This window comes from Manis pentadactyla, chromosome 5 (assembly GCF_030020395.1).
Source record: "Manis pentadactyla isolate mManPen7 chromosome 5, mManPen7.hap1, whole genome shotgun sequence".
NCBI classification, from domain to species: Eukaryota; Metazoa; Chordata; class Mammalia; order Pholidota; family Manidae; genus Manis; species Manis pentadactyla.
The window spans coordinates 19,330,033-19,352,200 of NC_080023.1; the positions used below are offsets into that span (position 1 = coordinate 19,330,033).

At 38.1% G+C, this 22,168-nt stretch overlaps 1 protein-coding gene across 1 annotated transcript in view; it reads right to left on the reverse strand.

The window, feature by feature from the left end:
• Positions 1-20,615: 20,615 nt before the first annotated feature.
• Positions 20,616-22,168, reverse strand: part of DHX15 (DEAH-box helicase 15) — a 60,978-nt gene continuing 59,425 nt past the window's right edge. The window contains exon 14 of the mRNA XM_036921002.2: positions 20,616-21,182. Coding sequence (XP_036776897.1) covers positions 21,065-21,182 — 118 coding nt within the window. The 3' untranslated portion in view covers positions 20,616-21,064. The remainder of the gene's footprint in view (positions 21,183-22,168) is intronic.

The window sequence follows — 22,168 nt, forward strand, 5'->3', positions numbered from 1 at the left end:
TGGATGGATGGATGGATGGATAGAAGGATGGATGGATGGATGGATGGATGGATGGATGGAAGGATGGATGGATGGATGGAAGGATGGATGGATGGATGGATGGATGGATGGATGGATGGATGGATGGATGGATGGAAGGATGGAAGGATGGATGGAAGGATGGATGGATGGATGGAAGGATGGATGGATGGATGGATGGATGGATGGATGGATGGAAGGATGGATGGAAGGATGGATGGATGGATGGATGGAAGGATGGATGGATGGATGGATGGAAGGACTGTACATACAGTTAAATGGTTAAGAGTGGTTAAGACCTATGGAATCACCCTGTCCTTGTTACATTTCTCACTATTGTGATTGTGGGCCAGGTACTTATACTTAGCCTTTGTGAATGGAGATTCTGTTACTTCCACTGAGTTAACTGTGGATTATATGAGATAAAGCCTATCTCTCAAAATGGCTGACACCTTGTTAACTCTCAAAAGCTGAAGCTCTGAAAAGGAGAGGGAAGAGGATATTGCAGAGGGTGAAGAGCTAGAAGATGAGGATGGAGAAGACAGCACAGGTATCAAAACATGCACTAAAGAAGAAAAACAATGCATTCAAAACAGTACCCTCAAGGTGCCAAACCCTTTTTAGGGAGAAATCAGAAAACACAACAAACTCTAACAGGCCTTTTTTTGAACTTCAAGTGTAAGGTGTTGTTGCAGACTGTAGCAGGCAGGGAAGTAAGGGCAGATTTCAAGATGAAGGGAAGATGGGCAGATTTGATCTGTTGGGGGGATGGAGGCAGGGGGAGTGCAGTGGGGGACGGAGACCGACACCAGAGAAGAGTAGATAACTGTGCAAGGACATTAAGTGAGAAGGTACTTCAGGGCAGTGTGCTTGGGAATCCCGCACTGTGCCCGAGTGGAGTGTTCATGGAGGGCTGAAAGGAGAGAGAAGGTAGGAAGTGTCACCTATACAGACCTCCATGGCAGCCTGGAGAAACAGAGTTCCTGCTGATGGACACAGATGTTTACTTGAAGGAGTGAAGTCCGGGACTTGGTGTGCTAAGAGGGCATCATGGCAGTGGTCTGCTAGTTTTCAATGGTTGTCCTGTGAAGAGGGGTTAGGCGTTTATACCCTGGTAGCAGCCAACTATCAACGAACCAGGAAGTACCAAGAGTTACTGCATGCATTAACCCATTCAATCCCCACTCCTGGCTCATCTGCACATACCATGCTATTATCCCCATTTTACAGATGAGAAAACAAAACTGAGACAGTTAGTCACCCAGTTTATGAGATGGAGCTAGGACTTGAATTCTGGTTTGCCCAACTGAAATAAGGGGCTATGCCACTGAACCAAGCCCATTCTCTGCTGCTGTTCTAAATGAACAGAGGGACAAATTACATAGACACAGATCTAAGCTCAACAGAAACATTTCTCTCAGTATTGGGGCTGAATCTGATTGTCCCAAAACAAAGTTGCCCATTCCACTGGAGTTAATCAAGAAGTGACTGGTAAGAGAGTAACAGGGACATCTGTCATGTTTCCTTGCTACCCCAGTCTTTTTGAACATTTTTTTCTACATAGTTTCATACACATATTTTTGGTGTTGTCAGCATTGTGGTTCTTCTTTATTTTAGTATCTTTGAGGAAAAGTCAAGAAAATGGAGCTTAACCTGGAGGAGGGAAAAATAAGGTCAATAGGTTTATTTAAAGAATAGGCCCAAATAGCCTCAGAAGATTGATCAAGAGGAAATAGTTTAAAGAAGAGGATACTCTGATGGGGAGTGAAGAACTTGAAAATTCTGCTAAGAAGATAATAAAACATGGGCTTGTGCTGCAATGCCACGGGGCTGCATGTGGAATGCCCCTCCAGGGGGGCAGCACGGAGGGAGTTGCCAGCTCAGACCATTTTGCAGATAATGGTGGTGCTATGGGTAGTACTCGCCCACAGTCCCCCTTTCTTCCAGAAAGCACTGAAAGGTTAATTTGGGCTACAGTCTGACTCAGGGACTTCTACCATTTTGTGGCACATGATGGTGCGACGGGTAGCATTCCATCATAGTCTTCCACTCTTCTCAAGCTACTTCACAAGTTTATACTGGCTACAAAAACAATCAACCGTTTGGTCAGTCAATGGCTGCAGTGTCTGCGTGCTTTACTACATGGCTCTACCTCCAGGCGCATCCACTGCCAACATGTTATGCGACCTTAACCTTGTGACTTTTTGACTGGTCAGAAATCGTCATTACTCATTGGGTGGATTGACCGCGTACCAAATCCCACTGTAGAAGTAACATTGAGGAAGCACATGAAAAGAATCTTGTGATTTACTTGGGAAAACCCTTGTGATAATTTTTAACATTGTTTTCCAGTATTTTTAAAGATATGTCTTTTGTTAAGAAGCACAAGTTAACTTTATTGATTGTTTCCTTTGCTGTATAGTTCTTTAGTTTAATGTAGTCCTACATTTTTTTTCAGTTGTGTTGTGCTTTGGTGTTTTATTCAATAAATCATTGCTAAGACCAATGTCAAGGATATTTTTCCTTATGTTTTCTTCTAGAAGTTGTATGGTTTAGGTCTTCTTACATTTAAGTCTTTGATCCATCTGAGTTAATTTTTGTGAGTGGTGTAAGACAAGGGCCCAGTGTCATTCTTTAGCATGTGTATATCCAGTTTTCCCAGCACCCTACTGAAGAGACTCTCCTTTTTCGCCATTTTGTGTTCTTAGCTCCTTTGTTTTAATGTTAGTTTACTGTATATGTGTAGGTTTATGCTTGGGCTCTCTGTTCTTCTGAAATGGCAGGAAATATTCACAAGCCATATACCTGTTAAGAGGTTAATATCCAAAATATATAAAGAACCAATACAAGTCAATAGCAAAGAAATCAAATAATCCAATTAAAAAATGGGCAAAGGACATGAATAGACCTTTTTTCAAAGACATACAAATGGCCAGTAAGTACAAGAAAAGATGCTCAACATTACTAGTCATCACGGAAATGCAAATCAAAGCCCCAATGAGACACCACCTCATACCTATTGGGACGGCCACCATCAAAATGATGAGCACTAACAAATGTTGGCAAGGATGTAGAAAAAAGGGAATTCTTAGACATTGTTGGTGGGAATGTTACTGCCATTAGGGAAAATAGTATGGTAGTTCCTCAAGAAATTAATTAAAAATTAAACGACCATATGATCCAGTAATCCCACTACTGGGTATATACCCAAAATAAATGAAATCAGTATCATAAAGAGTTGTCAGAACCTCCATGTTCAGTGTAACTCTAGTCACAATAGCTAAGACATGGAAATAACCTAAGTGTCCTCTGATAGATGAATGGATAAAGAAAGTGTGGAATGTATAGAAAATGGAATAGACTATTACACAGCTATAAAAAAAAGAAATCCAGCCATTTGCAACAACATCGATGAATCTGGAAGGCATATGTTAAGTGAAATAAGCCTTTAAGAGAAACACCAAGACAAATATTGGGGTCCAAGAGGAGCCTGCAAACAAAGCCAATACAGAGGAAAGCTGAGGACGGGAAAAAGCCCACATACTCCCACATACTAAGTCAACCCTTCATTTCCAAAACCTATTGGCGCCAGTTCATTAATACATGCAACAGACATCTGAGTGCCTGTGATGTGTGTGCACTGTTCTAAGCTCTGTTGAATAAGAAAGAGGCCTGGGAGTTTCTATTCTAATTATGCTTATTTGATTCCACAGTGTAATCACATATCACATACTAAGAAGCCTATGAAAAACGAGTGTGAACAAGTTCCGTGCCTGTGAAAACCCAAGTGGTATGTTTTGGCATGACTGAGTAGATCACAGGTCACTCTTGAATTCGGTGTGGGCCTGACGACTATAAAATGTTGGGGTCAACAGAGGGAATCTAGGATTGTGCTCTTGCTGGCTTTAAAGAAACAGTAACTAGAGGTTATAGGCACCATATCATTTCAGGGTGTGGCTTATGCAGACCACAGACAAGAAACTCAAACCAGCAGACCTAGACAGCAAAGTGGGAAGCTGGGTGAGCCAGCGAGGAGCATAGATGCAGAATTAGCAGATGCTCACTGTCAGGCCTGTGAGGGTGAAGATCAGCACCTGAGAGTAAGCACCTTTGATTTTGTTCCTTAAATGCTTTATTTTCCTCATTCTATGCCAGCCCTGACAGCTGAGCCCAGATCTATGCATATTTTAAGTTAAAGTACTGAAGGGGTGTAACGTTTTTAAAGAGCCCTAACTTATTAACCAACAAATTGGTTCCAACCTTGTTGACTAGCAGAGCTTCTACAGTATGCAAAGTAGTTCTTCAGCTTGCTTTAGTAATAGTGAGCACCTTGATGGACCAGGCAATGTTCTAAGTGCACTAGGTATTAGCTCTATGAATCCTCACAACACTGCTTTGCGCTAGGTACTATTATTAGTATTCCCATGTTACAGGTGAGAAAATAGGCCCTGAGAGCACAACTGCCTAACATCACACTGTTGACTGCGGTAGTCCCAATTTCTTTAAGGAACCCCTGCTCCTCTTCCTCCAGGACCCCAAGAGTCATGTCAATCATTCCAACTCCTCTCTGCTTTGGTCATCAAATCTGCTACTCTCTGACCCTCTCATAAGGACCCTTATGGTTATACTGGACTGACCAAATAATCCCAGGATAATATGCTCATCTCAAAATCCTTAATCACATCTGCAATGTCCCTACTAGAATGTAAGGTTATCTATTCACAGGTACCAGGGATTAGGACTTTTGAGGGGTCTTTAATCAGCCTATCACACTGGTGCACAGCCAATGGTTGGTTAGTGTCATAATGCTGGGCGTCAAGTCCTCATAGTCCACTGGCCTGGGGCAGGGGCCAGGGAAGGACCCTGAAGTGAGCTGCCAGAGTGAGCGCTGGGGACGCTGGCCAACAGACAAGTGGAGGGCCCTAGGCAGCTTTAGTCCATTGGGGGCACACAGGTGGGGCCCCCAGGAGGGGCCCCAAGTATGCCTAGAGGTCAGAAAGCAGGCAGGAGGCAGAGGCACAAGTGCACCATGAAGAAGCAATAGGCCAGATCGAAATAACTAAAGAAATATGAATATGAATATGAAGGGAGACTTGTCAACTGTTAGTTGGCACAGTAGCATAAAAACATCCTGCTCAGGCAGAGCTGCAAACTCACTTGAGTGAAATGGCCTGGGGTTTCCCATAACAACTGAACATGTATGGAAGAATAGCTGAAATGAGGATGGCAAACTATTAACTGTTGATGCAGGGGGATTGATATATGTGGTAGTTTACTGTAAAATATATATAGTGTTTTGCATGTTTGAAAAACCTCATTAAAAAATCTGAAGTCTTTTGGGAAAGACTTTTGGGGAAAAAACCTGAGGTCTAAGGGAAAGAAACCAGCTTTTGAATTGGAAAACTTACGACTTTTGTGCACATGAAGACATGGTCTAACTCCTTAGCAATTTGAGAAATGCAAATTGGAACAATGAGATATCAAACTGGCAAAAACAAGAAAGTGAAGAGATGTGGGAGGAAGTGTACACCATGCAGCCATCCTGAAGAGTGACATAGCCCCATTGGCTTAAAGAAGCCCACTCAATGACCTGGCACACAGCAGAGAGATTCTCAGACAGGTGCATGGGGAAAACGTGCAAGAAGTGGTCCCTGCAACTCTGTTAATGGCAGTGGAGAGTTGGAGACGACGTGTATGTGTCACTGTGAGAGTGGAGATGGGGAACCCATGGGGCACGACCCACCTAACACTATGGAGTAGTTAGAAGCACAGACTTAACAGCACGGAGCTGAGAGAAAAACTCAAAAAGGAAGGGACAAAGGATATATAAAATGTAATTCAAAATACAGTCCCACAAAAACTCATTTGGAAAGACAATAACCAAGAAAATTCCTACAAATTACATGTTAATCTGATAGCAGACTTAAAGTATGACTCCCAGGTCAAATCTACCCTTACGCTGTTCTTCTAAATAACCTACTATTGGAACACAGTGACACACACTTGTTTTATGTATTCAGAGGAACCTGATATGCACAAATGATGGCATGCCTATCTCCTCTACACCTGAGGTGAAAAAGAAAAAGTGGTAAGAAAACCTAGGCTTGAGAAACCTGGGAAGCCACTTTTCCTGCTTGTGCCTCCGTTTTTATAACTAGAAAAACATGCTAATATCCACCCTGGAGCCAACATATATGCAAGTGCCTTCTGAATTATAAATGGTTCTTCAAATGTGAAGGTTTATTATCAGGGTAACAAGGTGAGAATGGTATTGCAAATACACAGAAAATTCTTTCCTGCTCTGCTTGATACACAGTTTCCAATCATTTAAAAATGAACCACAGTAATAATTATTTACTGTTCACTTGATCATGGCGAGGGACTGTGCTATTTTATATAATTACAGTCTTTCACATTTTATACAAATGATGATGTAGATGCTGGTATCTCCCCATTTTACAGATGGCAAAACTAAAGGTTAAGCAACTTCCTTCCTCAGTAGATTGGGATTTGAATCCAAGTCTGTCTGACCAACAAGAGCCCATGATTCTAACTTAATGATTCTAAACTCTAGATTTACATTAGGACCAAATAGGGAATTTTGAGAAAAAAATATTGATGTTTGGGCCTCAATCACAGACTTTGATTTCATTGGTCGGAGGGAGCTGGGTTGATAATCACTATTTTACAGCAAATTATAAAGCAGCCCCCATTAAAAACCGGCAAACCGCTCATGTCTCATTCCATGTCCATGCACAGAAAAGCACAGTTAATATAGCAGTATAACAAATTAAATAACAAACTAAAATAACTTTATAATGTGTGATGAATGATGACAATCTTAAGCAATTAAGTGTTGCTTCATTATTCACGCTATTTTAGACTAAATGCAAATAAATATTTTTGGCATTGTAATATTTAAAAAATTTGAAAAACCATCATTTTGGGTAGCTGGTTTTTGTTTTTTGGTTTAGAGAAAATATAATCATATAAATCAGGAAACTAAATCAAGCAACAAGAACAGAAAACAGGTAAAGAAGAGTCTAGCCACCCAACATTCCCATTCAAACAGGAGTAAGTTAACATCTAAATTGCTGGAGGTGGCCCACAGAGGAGTTACAGCTTTGTTATGTTGAAGTTTACATCAGGGTGACTTTTTGCAAGGTCACTCATTGAGAAAGGTCAAGATACAATGGACTTTTATTTTCCCTTTGAACCCAGAATAAAAATAATTAACCCATAAACTGTAGATAACTAATCTTCAACAAGCAGGTACTTCTAGCCCATTTCTAGGTTTAAGCTGAAATTGTCACTGAACATTAAGGTGGCATATTATAAAACAATATTCTCATCTGCTTACTAGCTGGCTGTGGGACCTGGCCATTTCATGTCTCTCAGCCTTACTTTCTACAGTGACCAATAGGAATAACCCAGGGTTCTTCCCAGTGTAGCTGTTAGGATCGAATGAGTTCATTTGCAGTTAGGCGGAGCACAGTGCCAGGAACAGACAAGGGGCTCACCCAATAGCAGTTCTCCACCTCTTCTATGACTGCTCATGATAGGTAGTGGAAGTCAAGCATGACTCAAATACATCTCTGAAGTATCTTGGAGCTATCTTTTCCTGTGAAGAGTTCAAATGATTTTAGTTTAAATACAACTCACAACTATGCCCTCATAGTTGCCTTCAATTGGGTTGGACCTGTTTCCAAGGGCACAGTACACCTAAGACCTGTATGTGTTTGGTATCCATCAGTCAGGATGGGCTAAGCTACATTGTAATAACAAACAGTCCCCAAACCTCAGTGGCTTTTAAAAATAGGCTTACTTTTTGCTCATCTCCATCTGGGGTCAGCTGGGAACTTTGTGTCACCTCACTGTGGAACCAGCTGCAGCAGAGGGAGAGGGAGGCATGGTAATTACATGAGGACTGTGCTCTTATAGCTTCCACTCAGATTTGACCATGTCATTTCTGCTCCATCTCACTGGCCTAATCGAGTCACATGGCCGTACCTAACTTCCGAGAGGGATGTGAAAACCTATCACACACACCTGGAACCAGAAATATTTGAAGAATTGCATTAATAACTACCACAGAGATCTCAGTTTTCAAAGTATCTGTCACAGTGATTACCCAACTTAATTCTCACAATATCCAAGATAGCAATTAACTAATTAAATGTGATTAATTCAATAAAGCATCAGCAAAACACTAGAACAAACAAAAAACAATCACAGAGACAGTGCAGTATAAACAGTTTGGGCAACTCAGCCCACCATTCGGAGTGAAAGCAGCTTGAGAATATGAAATAGGTGTGAAACTGAATTTTGCTTTGCTTAAGACTTGTCTGCCTCTTGAAGTTTGTGTCTTCTATGAATGGAATTCTCATTCTAATAGGTATTTCTTTTTTGTAAATGGCCTCTGAATGAGAGCCAACTATATCAAAACTCTGATCTTTCAATGTTGGAGCAAAAACTGGCTATGTTTTTTTTTCTTGCATACACCTCTCACTTGGCACCTTCTTAAGATTTAATTTGGACTACATAATGATTTTTGCCTTAAGAACTGACTTTAGAGCTTGACCCCTGAGTGAAAGAGGAGACTCCACTTTATCCCTAAATGATGAGGGAATGAACAAAGGCTCAGTAGTCAAGTAACAAGGACACTTCAGCAAAGCAGCAGCTTGAAATCAAGGCAAGCCCCTGTGAAGGAAGAGCTTAGATGTACCTTAAGAACTGTGCGCCTCTCCACATCTGGCCCTGGCTCACCTCTGCCACAGTGGAGATGCAAGTGCAAAGCAGGAGGCCAAGAACAGTCTTCACTTTCTTCGATAACTAGGCAAAGAAGTGTTTGGTTTCAAAGCCTGACTGTGGGGTGTCAGGCTTCAGAGAAAAAGAAAATAGAGATGGTTTACCAACCCCACTTAATTATGCCAATAGGACTCAAGTGAGATTTGCTAAAGGACAGAAAATTGGCCGGCCCAAGTGTGTCAATGTATCAGGGAGAGCCCACTAAGCTTACACACACATCTGCTCACACCAATTTGTATCTTTTCCACATCTGTACAAATAAAACATTAGACAGCCAGTGATGTGACCCCAATCCTTCCTCTTGATTAAATACTGAGCAGTTAACTTCTATACCCAGCAATTCTCTAGATAGATAACCTGCAAACCCCCTGCAACACAGCACCTGGAAATGCAAAAGAAAATATATGTAACAAGATCTTTGATCTTTGTAAGAGCACAGCTCAGCATACAGGGAGATACCAGGATGGGGATGGGAGGACAGAAAACTCAAATGAGGATGATGTGATTGGGTATGCTTTGACACTCAGCAAGAAAGGGCCAAGAGGAATGGGAGTTAAGGGGTGGAACTGAACTCCGCAATTTCTACATAAATCCAGGGCCTTTAAAAAGACAATCTCTCAAGTGGTAGAGATAAGTCACAGTTCCGCTTTGCACTGGCTGAGGTGGGTAAGGTGGGTTAACACTGCTGTACAGATGAGTTAATGGGTTTTAGGGCTGCTCTCCCCACCCTCCACCTCCACCTGGAACATGACTAGTGCTAGGCTTTCATCAGGGTCACATAACCTCACAGCACCTCATTTGTCTTGGCCGGCCGTTGTGGAGAACTGATCAATTTAGTGCATGTTCAGTGCTCATTAGCACAGTACCTGGTACATAAAATGAATACTCAAAAAAGGGTAGGGGCAAATAAAAATGTTTTTGAATTGTTTTTCTTCTGGAATTCAATTTTTCCTTAAGCAAGTCAAGAAATGGTAAGCATTACCTGAAAACTTAATGAAAAAGAAACTTCTTTAGTTGCACAGGAGCAACATTTCACGGCTGTGTAAGATGCTAAACCAAGTGAATAGGAAAAAATAGCCCATAGTTATTAGCAAAGGTTTAAAACTTCCTCCACAGTTAAATAACTAGAACAACACACACATGAAGTTTTTGTAACTATTACCCAAGTTATCTTAATGGTCACAGCATAGTTCAAAACTGTATTTGGAAAGAGCAGGAAATCAAATGGGATTATATATAAAGCCACCATGTATACAACTGCATAGGGGGAAATGCCCGTCCCCTTGGCATGAGGAAACAAAGTAACTAAATAACCTTGAAAAAAACTTGGTTCATCTTAAGGCCTTGGTTTTCTTTAAGAATGAAGATTTGAAATCACTGACTTCTGAGGTCCCTCCCTTCCAGCACTTTTTGACAGCTGTTGCAATTTCAATAGAAACTAACTATCCATTTGGCCCTCCCATTTCACAACAAAACACACAGTATCATTTTAAGAGTCAGAGAGTCAAATTCTTGTTTCAAATTTTTAAGTGTTATCATAACTGCTAAGGTTAAAACTCCTTTTTCAATTATCGGAAAGGTTGAATCATCAGAGTATAAAACCCATCACCACTGCAAAACAAAGTGTATTTTCAACATAGTAGAAAATTTGAATTGACAAAGCATGCAAAAATTAGCTCAAAGAACTGCAACCTTCCTTTCTAAGTATCCTGGTAAATGCTCAACGGTTTAAGTGTTTGCTGTTTATGACAAGAAACAATAAGTCTGGAAGCATGAATGCAGTATGTGCAAAAACTATAGAATCTTCAGCCAACAGCGATGGAGTCTTCTTCAAGGAAATAACACAACTAAAAAATTAGAAATTGTTAATCAAAATTGTTTAATTGTTTTCACAGGGCTTCTTTGGGGGGGTAGCGACATGCAAGGGTAAATCAACTGTCAATCATGTGTTTGCAAATTTCTGTTACAGTCACTGGATTTACATATACATTTGTAAGTGAATGTTTCTCCTCATATACATACAGTGAAAGACATTGTCCAAATACTTTTACTAGTGAAATTTAAAAAGAAAAATCACTTAAGGAATCAAATCTTATGTAATGGAAATATCTTAACTACAGCATTCACACATTTGACTATGGATCTAAAATACCTCAACAGAGGCAACACAATTAAACTGCCTTCACTCAAAATGGAGTCAAAAGGCAACTACCCTATTTATTAGCTACTGATAAGTTATGACAACACTATTTCATAGCCTGTCACTGTATTTCTTTTAAGCCCCCAGGACTAGGATTCAGGATTTCTTAACCCTAAGGACTTATCTAAAATGTTTTAGTGCAGAACAGTTAAAAAAAAAAAATCAGGGTTGCAATGTCATATTCAGAAACTAAGTGACAATTTGGAAATAAGAGGGATGGGCCCTGAAAAGTGATGGGCGGCCGCTTATCTCTTCTTCTAAGTGCTCTGTTTTGTAGTAAAAAAAGCCAAACTTTAAACTTAAATACTAACTTAAAAAGTAAATCTAGCAGGTCTAGAAATTCTATGGGAAATCCACAGCAATGGAAAACTTTTAGATCACTATTAGCAAATCTCTCTAGTGTTAGATATAATTTAGTAATAATAAATATATGACCTGACAGTGTTTGTATTTACTAACGAGATAAATCTGGCAGAACACATCTGATATTCCTTTTTCACAATGAAACCAAGTTTTGAAACATGATTCTCTGGATGTCATATCTACACAAAACCTATCAGTATTACTTTTTAGTATGAAATACAAGCTAATATCCACACTTAAGCCATTTAAATATTATTTTTCTCTTCCTTTTTGGAACTGGAAAAAAATGCTACAGAAGAAAAGTATTTATCTTTAATCGTTCAAAAAAATATTCTCTACGTCTAAGCATCTAATGTGGCTTGCCTCACTCTGCCTAAACCCTGTTACAAGACTAAAAAGGTCAAAACAAATAAGGCCTTTCCCTGACAACTTAATCTGAATCTTTAGAGAGCACATGACACCCTAAGTTTCCTTGCAGACAAATACTTTGATCATTTATTTGTAATCAGATACAGACTTCAGCAGATTACAGCACAGCTTCTATAAACACCATCGTAGACCCCATGCCCTGTCAATTCATAAATACAATGTGGCTTACCCATGGAAAACTGGTGATTACTTTCAATACATTCAATCCATTCTTTCTGGATACTTCCCTCCAAGCATGCCCTGGCATATATATGTATAATCAAGGAAGGAAAGCATTCAGGTTATTTAAATCTTCTTGTCATATTCCGAACATTATTGTTTGTACAGGGTAATCTCTTTCCAGATGAGTTTAAGAATCCTAAATCAGGGATTCAGACCTCTGGAAGGAGTTACAATAATTATTTCAAGGTCCATGTAAATAGGGCTTCACTCAGGCCCCACAGAATACCTATTCAACTCATGTCTGATAAAAGTAGAAAAGGAAAAGTGGCCACTTATGAGCACCCACTGGACCAAGTGTTAGTTGTATATTATTGAATTTAGCGAACCCAACCCTTTGGCAAAGTACTACAATCAATTTTCCCTTTAAGAATGAAGAAGCAAGCTAGCTAAGTCACAAATCCACAATGTTGCTGCTGGATAAGTTTAGAGCTGGGATTTAAAATTGCATCAGTCTGTTTACAAAGCTTATTATGGCATATTTACCCCATTCCATTCATATACCTAGATAATTTGGTTTCTAGCCTTGTGGATAAAAAAGGTCATCTGAGAGGTTCTACAATCACCACCAGTGAGGAAGGGACCAGCACTATAAAAATGCAAACACAAGAAAGCCACAGCAATTACATTTTTAAAAGTATCTTCTGAAAAGTTTCAGGCCAATAGGCCTACTGCAAAGTATTAGAGACATACTATCATGTGACATGGCTCCAGCCCTTAGGAACTTGTAGCCTAGCAGAAGAAAATAGCCTGAAATTCTCAGACTGCAAGGACAGAAATGAGAAAGACAAGTGATCAATCATCATGATGGCTCCAAGTCATGGGGAAAAGCAGTTTAGGGTGACTAGGCAGGAGGGAAAGTGATTCACTTTAGCCTGGAAATACTTCTAATCCCAAAACTGAACAAGTGACTTTTGGATTATGTTCACTTCAGATCACCATATCATTGATGCACTCTAAAAACATAATCAAGAAATGGTTGCACTGAAAATCCATACTATAATAAAGAAGCAAATCATCAGAAAAAAAAAATCTTATCAGACCCTTGTAGGGTCTTAGGCAAAAAGGAGAACCAGGGATGCGGTCAAATTCTCATTTTCATTTTCTTGTGGACACTGAACCACATTACATCTAAAAAAAAGCAGACCCAGCTTGTTCACACTGGGTGCCTAACATGAGATGTGAATAATGTTCTACATTTATGCTGGGCATCAATCTTAGACCCATGCAACAAACCAAGGACTCCAACCAGACTTTTTATACCCAAATTCCCTGGTACAACAGTCCAGAGGAAATGCATCAAGCAGTACAGGGGCCCTTAGTTAGGCAGAGTGAGGAACGGCCAGCTCTTCAGTTCTTCAGGGAAAAAAAAAAAATGGGAATAATGCAATCTTCTTCAGAGTTGTGAGGTTCGATTCTGATAAAAGACTCTGGAGTTTCCACAAATTATTTTAAAACTTGCTCCTGATTGCTTTTTCTCTTTCCTCTCCATGCCCGACCACTCCATTACCTTCAGTACACGTTACTATTTTTTGGTGAAAAGATGACTGTAACTAGCTAAGAGCTATTACTATTCACTTAGAAGTCCTCTACACTAACAGACACCCAATATTTTATTTCTCGATAGTAATAAAACAAAGACTGACCAAAATTTAGGCTTCAAAGACTGTTCTTATTACTGACAAACAGAATACCTTATACCAGAAATGACAGGAACAGATCCTGATTTCTAAAGCAGTCATCACTTTCTGGACAAAGTCTTTTGTTTCTGGGGTAATTAAATGTCTTTTTTTTAAAAGACAAGGAGGTACATACTCAAGACATTCAGACCTTAAAAAATACCTTTAACATCACCAGCCCAGCCTCTCCAAAATAAAGAAAGACGAACAATAACAAAACAATATGTAAAGTGTATTTTAAATTACCAAAAATTTCATTAATTTAGGAAGTAGCAATTACACAAAATAGCCAAATAAAAAGACGTAAGAAATTTTAGATAAATATTTTACATAAGTCTCCAGTAGGCTTTCGTACCAAGAACTGAGACTGTATGATAAAAGGCAAATACACTAATGTCATACACTCACCACTGGAACTGAGAGATGAAATTCTAATAATTTCTTTTACAACTTACTGTACAAGTTTATCATTCTGTAAAACTTAAAATGCTTCCCTTTGAAGAATATTAGCACTTCTTCTAATGAAGAATATTAGTAACTTCTCCCTGTGAATGCAGCACTAAGTTCTTTGACAAGGCACTAGTGATAGTGCCAGAGTTGAAATATTCACCAACATCTCATCATAGTAATTTGACTTTTTTATATAACCTAAAAAAACAACACCACACATCTCTGTAAGCATTAAAACAACTTTCCATTCATTAAGGTTTTAAGTCACTCCCTTAGATTGACAGCATGCCTCATTTCACTCTGATCATACTTCAGATTTGTGTAATACAAATTTTCTTTCAATTGCACGATTCTTCATATACATAACAAATCTCTGAGCTGAAATGAAGGTACCTCTCAACAAACACGTTACATCTACTAAGGAGCATATAAAGTGTTCATCAAAGCTTACAGGACGTGTTCATCACCAGAACTCACAGGAGCACAAGGCATTAAAAAAAATTCACTGATACTAGACTTTAGTTGCCATACAATAGTGCATACAGGGAATGCATTGTCTTAAGTATAGATAAAGAACACTTGCTTTGCCTAATGATTTTTTCTTAAACGGCAAAATCTTAGAACTTTGCCCACTTTCTCCATGCCTACTATACCAGTCCTCAACCCAGGGCAGCTTCTCTCTGGTTCCAGTTCCTAGGCTATGATCACAGAGGAGGAACCCGAGATCATCTAAACCCGCCCAGGACCTATGGCATCCCTTTGATGATTCTACTTCCGCACAATCAAACCACTAGCCAAGTCTGTCATATTATTAACTCCTCTACCTCAAAGCCTGAACCTGATCCACCTACCACTCATATCAACAGATAGATCTCCCCACACCTCATAAAAGAGGCCATTTGAGTTCCTCCCTTCTCTTCATTTTAGTCTAAGGAAGTTTTCTGATTTCCAAGGTTAACATTACCAAGCCTGGCCTCAACCCGTTTTCTGATGTTTTTTTCCTAAGTGTTAAGGTAGCTCCTTTCTTTAAAAAATCATTTCCCCTCCAGATCCCAATTCTACCCACGCAATTTCTTGTAAAGAGCAGGCTTTGCAAGCTCTTTCAACTTCAAAACCCTTCTTACTCAACGCCTTAGAGGACCAAGTAGCTAGAGTAAACGAAGGTATGCAAGGTGCTCTGGCAAACTGAAGAAAATGTGCCTACCTACAGGCAACAGCTACAACCCAGTGCAATAGATTACTGAGTCCACTCTAAACATCAGGTAGGCCCGTCCTTGCCAGATCTACGGGCATCTGGAAAACTGTATGTGATAACTCTGCTTCTAAACAGTGGCTCCAACTGGTATGAAACACCCCGAGTGTCACATTAAACTGGTGGGCAAAATGATCTGAAGCCTAGATTCACAGATGGCATGCCAAGTCATTCATTCTCTATCTTTGATGACTTGCTTTCTATCACTACTTTCTCTCTCACCCTTTAACATTCCTTCTCTTTAGGTTCAATCTCATTACCTGAGTGATTATAGTCTAAGTGGCTTCCAAGTGTCCCTCTCACCCCCTTACCATCTATCCTCTATACTGAACTCATATTCACTCTTACCCTAGCTTTCAAAGTCCTGCACTTTGAAATCAATCCCAACCTAAGTTCATAGTCTGCCTCATCTGCCCTCTTATACTACTGTTGACATGAATTTCTAGGCCACTCCTGCCCAGGGTGCCATGTTAGCAAACTGATACTTAAGAGATAACTTTTGTTTCCCTCTAAATGCTCTGCTTGACCAGAAATGCAGTATATTCAGCCAGCCAATCCCTAAAGGCCAAGCCAACTCTTGGCCTTCTCACCCTGATAAGGTGGACTATGTGGCCCTAACACAATCAGTTATTTTCTATTTGTCTCTTCCTTGTTCTTTATCCTGTAAGAACTTCTTGCCTTCCACCCCATTTTGCAGTTATCTGAAAAGGAGACTGTCCATTTCATGAAACATTAAGTAAGGTTTGTATTACTAAACTGTCTTTTTTACTAATTTTTTGAAGTTTATAGACATCATGCTACAGCTAAACTGAACTCTTGCTGCTCCCTTAACACACCATCAAAACTGGCCTGGACACCAACAGCACAAGCCGTTAAAGATTAAAAAAGGATAAACTGAACTTTACCAATATTTTAAACCTCTGCCTTTCAAAAGATACTCTTTAAGAAAATGACAAGTCAACAGACTGTGAAAACATTTGCAAAAACACCTATCTCACTAAGGATTTGGATCCAAAATACATAAAGAACTCTTAAACACAACAATGAAATTATGAAAAAGGGCAAAGGATATGACCAGTCACTTCACCAGAGATCAGTGGCACACAGGGACATGAAGACACTCAACTAACGGTCAGTCATTAGTGAAATGCAAGAAACCCTCAGTGTCTGCTGAAATCCTAATATTTGAAATTCCAACTAAGCCTCCTTCACAATATTGTTTACACTTAACCCAGAGGTTGAAAATGGCTGCCCAGAACTCTGCTTTAAGAAAAAAAATTAAAATTTCTAAAAGGCAGATTTACATGTAAATTTGGACTTCCAGCTTTGTTTAAAATACCCATCAGGCACTGTGACATAACTGGCTAGAGGATGGGATGTGACTCTATCCCAGCCCTTACTACCTCCAATGGCTCACACAACCATTCACTTAGCTTATTTACACTACCTTAATACTTTAGCTTAATCTTTACACATTTTTCCTTTCTGCTACCTATAGCTCCTTGATCTTCACCACATTCATTATATCTTGCTTTATAGATCTTTGCATGCATTTTTAAACCACAACCAGACCATAATTCAAGACAGTCTCTGAATAATCAATCTTTATTTTTATAACCTCACAGAATGCCTTCCAATTTAGTGCTTAATAAAATGAACAATGATCAGTACCAAGCCATTTATACTGAAATTCAATGGAGTACCACCAGCAAGTGAATAAAAAAAAATCACTCTCAAGGATAAACGTTTTAAAAAATTAGGTAAGTATGGTTTTCCCATGTTTATAATCTGAGTTCTCATAATCAGGTTTGATTTATTACAGTCTACTATTAACTGCAAATGAAGACTCTTATGTTTTAAAAAAATCTATTCAAACAGAACAAAACATGCCCACATATTCTTAAAAATGTAAGGAAACTTGCCAAACGTTAACTCCTAGCTCTGGACTGAAACTTGACACATAACTGATGATAGAGGTGGTTAGAGAACTGCTTGTGCTAGGTTAAATTCAAATTCCCTAAGAACAAGCAATTTCACGTCTAAGCTGGAGAACTGTCAGTAAGTGAAGAACAGCAAAGTTCCCATAATCTAAGCCAGGGTGTATCAAAAGAATTAGAAATCACTGCAGCAATTAAGCTCTTAATAAACACGTTTGCTGTGGCAATGGGAAGATACAAAACTACTGGACCACTTGTGCAATGGTTATCTAAAGATCCGTTTTATCCATAGGCACAATATGAGGGCACCTGAAATGCCTGAGATAGAACACAAACCCTCCCCTACTTTCTCTAACACAAACAGAAGCTATAAAATTCAAAATGATGTTTAAATAATATATACCAGTTTAAGTTAAGTATATACCAGACCTGCAACTTCATTTTTAAATTCAATATTGATAAAAACTGCACTGATAAAACAAACATGTAGGTTAGTTTCATGATATAATTAGAACTGTAGAACTATTAGAGGATGCAGACAATCAAGATATTCCTATCCTAAATATTTAAGAAGGTATTTTTCAACATCTTTAATTTTTTAAATGTTTCCTGATAAGCATTGGATGCAGTTAAATGTGTGGGGTGAAGTACCCAGTAATTAACATTGCCCAAAGTCTGTTAGGATCTTTTCTCAGCCGTGATCTACATCCAAAACTATCATATGATAATTAGTTATCTTAAATTTACTGTAAGATTAATATGAGCCAAAAGTATGCTGTAGTTGTGTGAAAGGTTAATGTAATGATAAGTTGCATGAACAGAAGCTACTGCATGTCTGGTCCCTTGGGACATACAAGTTAATACAGTACTCTGCCCAGTTTGAACCACAGCACTGACTACAATCCAGAGAATACTTAGCAGAGGTTAGTCAGGAATGTTCAAGATATCTAGAAACCATTATCAAAGAGGAAGGTTAACAAGGAAACAGGCTACTCAGCTTAAGGGTAAAGAAAGATGAGTTAACACAACTATCTAAATGGCATCAGGTAGCAGAAAAGCCTTATTTAAACTGCTTTGCTCCAGAAGAATAATTAAAAACTAGTACAGAGCATTTCTAAGAGAATTATTAAGATAACTTTGAAAGTAATGGTTTTCTTTTAAGTATTCGAGCAGAGGGAATGGCTATTAAAATTATTCAGAAGTGAATCCCAAGTGTTTGCAGGTATCTTATACAATTCTAGGACTAACCCATATGCTAAATAAAAAAGGTGAGTGTAGAATGCTTTAAAAAAAATTATTCTGGCTAAATGGGTTGATTACACAGTGTATTTTGTGCCATCCATTCTACTTAAGCTGTATTTATTTCCTCAACTTTCAGTCAAAGGTTCTATATGATGATGGCCTTCCTTATACTATATTCACAATAAAAACCAGCTCTACTGGTTTAAGTTGAGAAATGAGGACAGTTCTTCAGAAAATCTTTTAAAAAGTTCCTGATATTATGGAATTAATTTTCTTGTTCTACACCAAGGACTTAGTTGACAGTTGTAATTACCTATGTGAACAAGGGAAATTCGAACCACTTTGGTATTCAGTTGCTAAATCTATAAAATAAAGGGGTTGGAAACAAAATTTAAAAGCCGTAACTTTTCCAATTAACATCATGATTAAGAAACTCCCAGTTTTGGTCAGATGTAGGGCCAGCCTTGCATAACTGGTGGCAGTGGAGCAACATGATAGGGAATAATGGTAAGCTCGCTTTACTGTTACCATGTACTCCTTCCCAATGCAGAGTCATCACTTAAGATGGAAAAAGCATTTGCCATTACTAGAAACTGCCAAATACCAAACTTTATTCTACCTATCAGCCCTGTAATTTGTTTCTCTGTAAGAAAACCTCATGGTCTAACTTCAGATTTTTAAAAAATCACAAGATTAAATATTTACACTAATTACACTGACACTTATTTAGAATTAGAACATCAGATTATGAAGATATGCAGCTGATTTACAAGTTGTATACTGTGGCGTAATTTTAACAGGCAACATGTTACTTTGACACTGCCTTTTTAGTGAAAACAATCTGACCAAGAGCCTAGACTTTTTTTAAATTAAGGTATCACTGATATATAATCTTACGAAGGTTTCACATCAACATCGTGGTTTCAACATTAACCCCTATTATCAAGTACCCAACTCCAATGCAGTCACTGTCTATCAGCGTAGTAAGATGCTATAGAGGTGCCTAGACTTTCTTAACACAACCTTAAAATATTCTAGCAGGCTATGTTGCCAATCCTTAATGTAGGATAAACTTTTAAATATTTAAAGGTAACCTAAAATGTTATTTTAGCATGTACATTATTACATGGGAACGACCCTGGGCATTTACAGAAGCACATTAACTCTTTCAAGCCAATAGGCATCATTAAATGGCAGCTACTACGCTAAAAAATATTCCAATAGCCTAAAGAAAATCTTTAATTTGCCCAATTAACTCCCTTAAGTCACATACTAGATACATGCTTTGAAGTATAAATTCCAATTACCCATGCCTATAAGTTCCCTTTAACATTGAGGTATTTTTAAAAGGGTGGAGCAAAAGAAGGGAATCCAGACATTAATGTGTACAGTACTTAGTTTTCAAGTGAAAGGAATTGATTTATTACAGACCCTTTGATGGATCACTTAAAACACCTAATTTGTGGTTAAGAAATGATTTTTAACTTGTCTACTGCCTGTTACAGGAAATGGACAGTCAAATTCACATTTTAACACACTATTTTTTTTGTACACTGAATAAAAAAGCAGTTGTAAAACTGACCAAGATCTAGAATATATATATATTCCCTACTATCTACTTAGTACAAATAAACTTTTGTTTCAGAGGCTAGGGTGCTTAGAATGTTTCTCTAAGTGTAACAAAAAGCTCTGCTAAAAATGTGGTAAGAAAATAATAAATTATCAGTCTTATTAATGAACTTTAATATGAAGAGAAAGCCAGTCTTTCATTGTTCTGTCTTTTGAGATTCAATTTTGAATAAAAACTACAGGCTTTACATTAAATCACATCCAGTTTAACCTAACAAAGTGCTAAGCTATTTTCTTAAAAATACTGCTTTAATGACTATTTTATCTAAGGAGTAGCCCTTGTAGAAAGATGCAAAATACATAACTGTAGTATACTTCAAAAAAAAAAGCACACAGCCCCACACTTGGGAAGAGACTAAAACAAAGATACCGAAGTGCCTTGGCCAAAATTAGTATAAATAGACTTTATTGAAGTCAGTGCCTCTGTACTGAGACAGAAGATTGTGTCTACATAAGCACAAGTTGTAACATTTCACAACTTCTAAAAGGAATGTCAACAATTACAACGATCATGCATACCATGGTCGATAATCACATTTTAGAAGCATTTTCAACCATTTCTAAAGAAATGCTTATAACATTGTTATATATAGAACTACTTTCAATAAACTGCAAAACATTGATCGACTTTTCCAGTATGAGCTACAGTGTCAACACAAAAGGGAGGCATAAATGTTTAATTTATGAAATCAGAATGGAATATTTACTGTAAAGAAAAATTAAAAAGCTTTCAAATAAAGGCCATTATTGAACCAACGTGAAGAGTACAACTTGAACTTTTGAGTTCATTCGTCTTTTAAAGCTGTCCTCTGAAAAACTTCAGTTCTATGCATTGAATTCAGTACTGTGAGTATTCCTTGGATTGAAGTTTGGCAATGATGCGATCCAACTGTCTCTTTGCTTCACACTGTGGGAAATTGCTCATGTCATAATATTGAGGGGCAATTTTCACCAACCTGTCCAGAGGGAGGGGAAAAATTACCAAATTAACATTTAATTAAAGCACTAGAGTTATTAATGGTGTAGGCATTACTCGTTAATATGTTGATGAACAAAAGCAAATTTACAAATCCAAATCAAAGTTAAAATTCCAAACGCCTAATCCTTACAAACACCACTTTTAGAAATGTGTTGTTCCAGTAAGGTATAAATTTGATTTTGGTTTTCCATAAACTTAAAAAAAAACTCAAGATAAATTCTTCATAGAACTTTTTCTTTCTATTAATAAAAAGATATTAACATAAGGTCATTAATTTCTTCTCTTTTAACAGTATTCTGATCAACATCTCCAAAGTTATAGTAATACAGGCTATCTAAGAAACATCTGGATATTCAAATGACTGGATCTTCTCATTTTCAAAGTTTAGTAACCATAAATATAACTCCATGCCTCAAAGAATTCACTTGAATGACTCTTTTTTAATGTTTAGTCATATAATTTTTCTCAACAAAGCATTTCAGGTAAAAAGGTAATGAATGTCCTACACAATTTAAGTGTCAAAAGTGATAAATCAGTGTAGGAAAGAAGCCTCACATATAATCAAGTGACATCAACCAAAGAAACTGCTTTTAGTACCACCATTCTTGGCGGACATTTCCTATCTTAAGTTAAAGAATGGCATGACTTCTGGCAAAAAAAAAAAAAGAAGCCCAGACATACAAAAAGAGTGGGTGGTGGGCAGGAGGGTAATTTTGCTTAAAATAACACAATTTGTTTTGAATACATTTTGTAAATCAAATATGCTGAGATACAAAGAGAGGTGTTACACTTACCTCCTAAAACACCAACATATAAATAATAAATATTTGAGAGCTAATTATAACAGGACAGAGAAAATACAAAGATTGACTGACTTCAGGAACCAGAGGACTTGAATTGATCAAAACAGCAAGAGAATGGCTCTGAAGACACTCTTGACACTATTAATTTACACTGTAACTT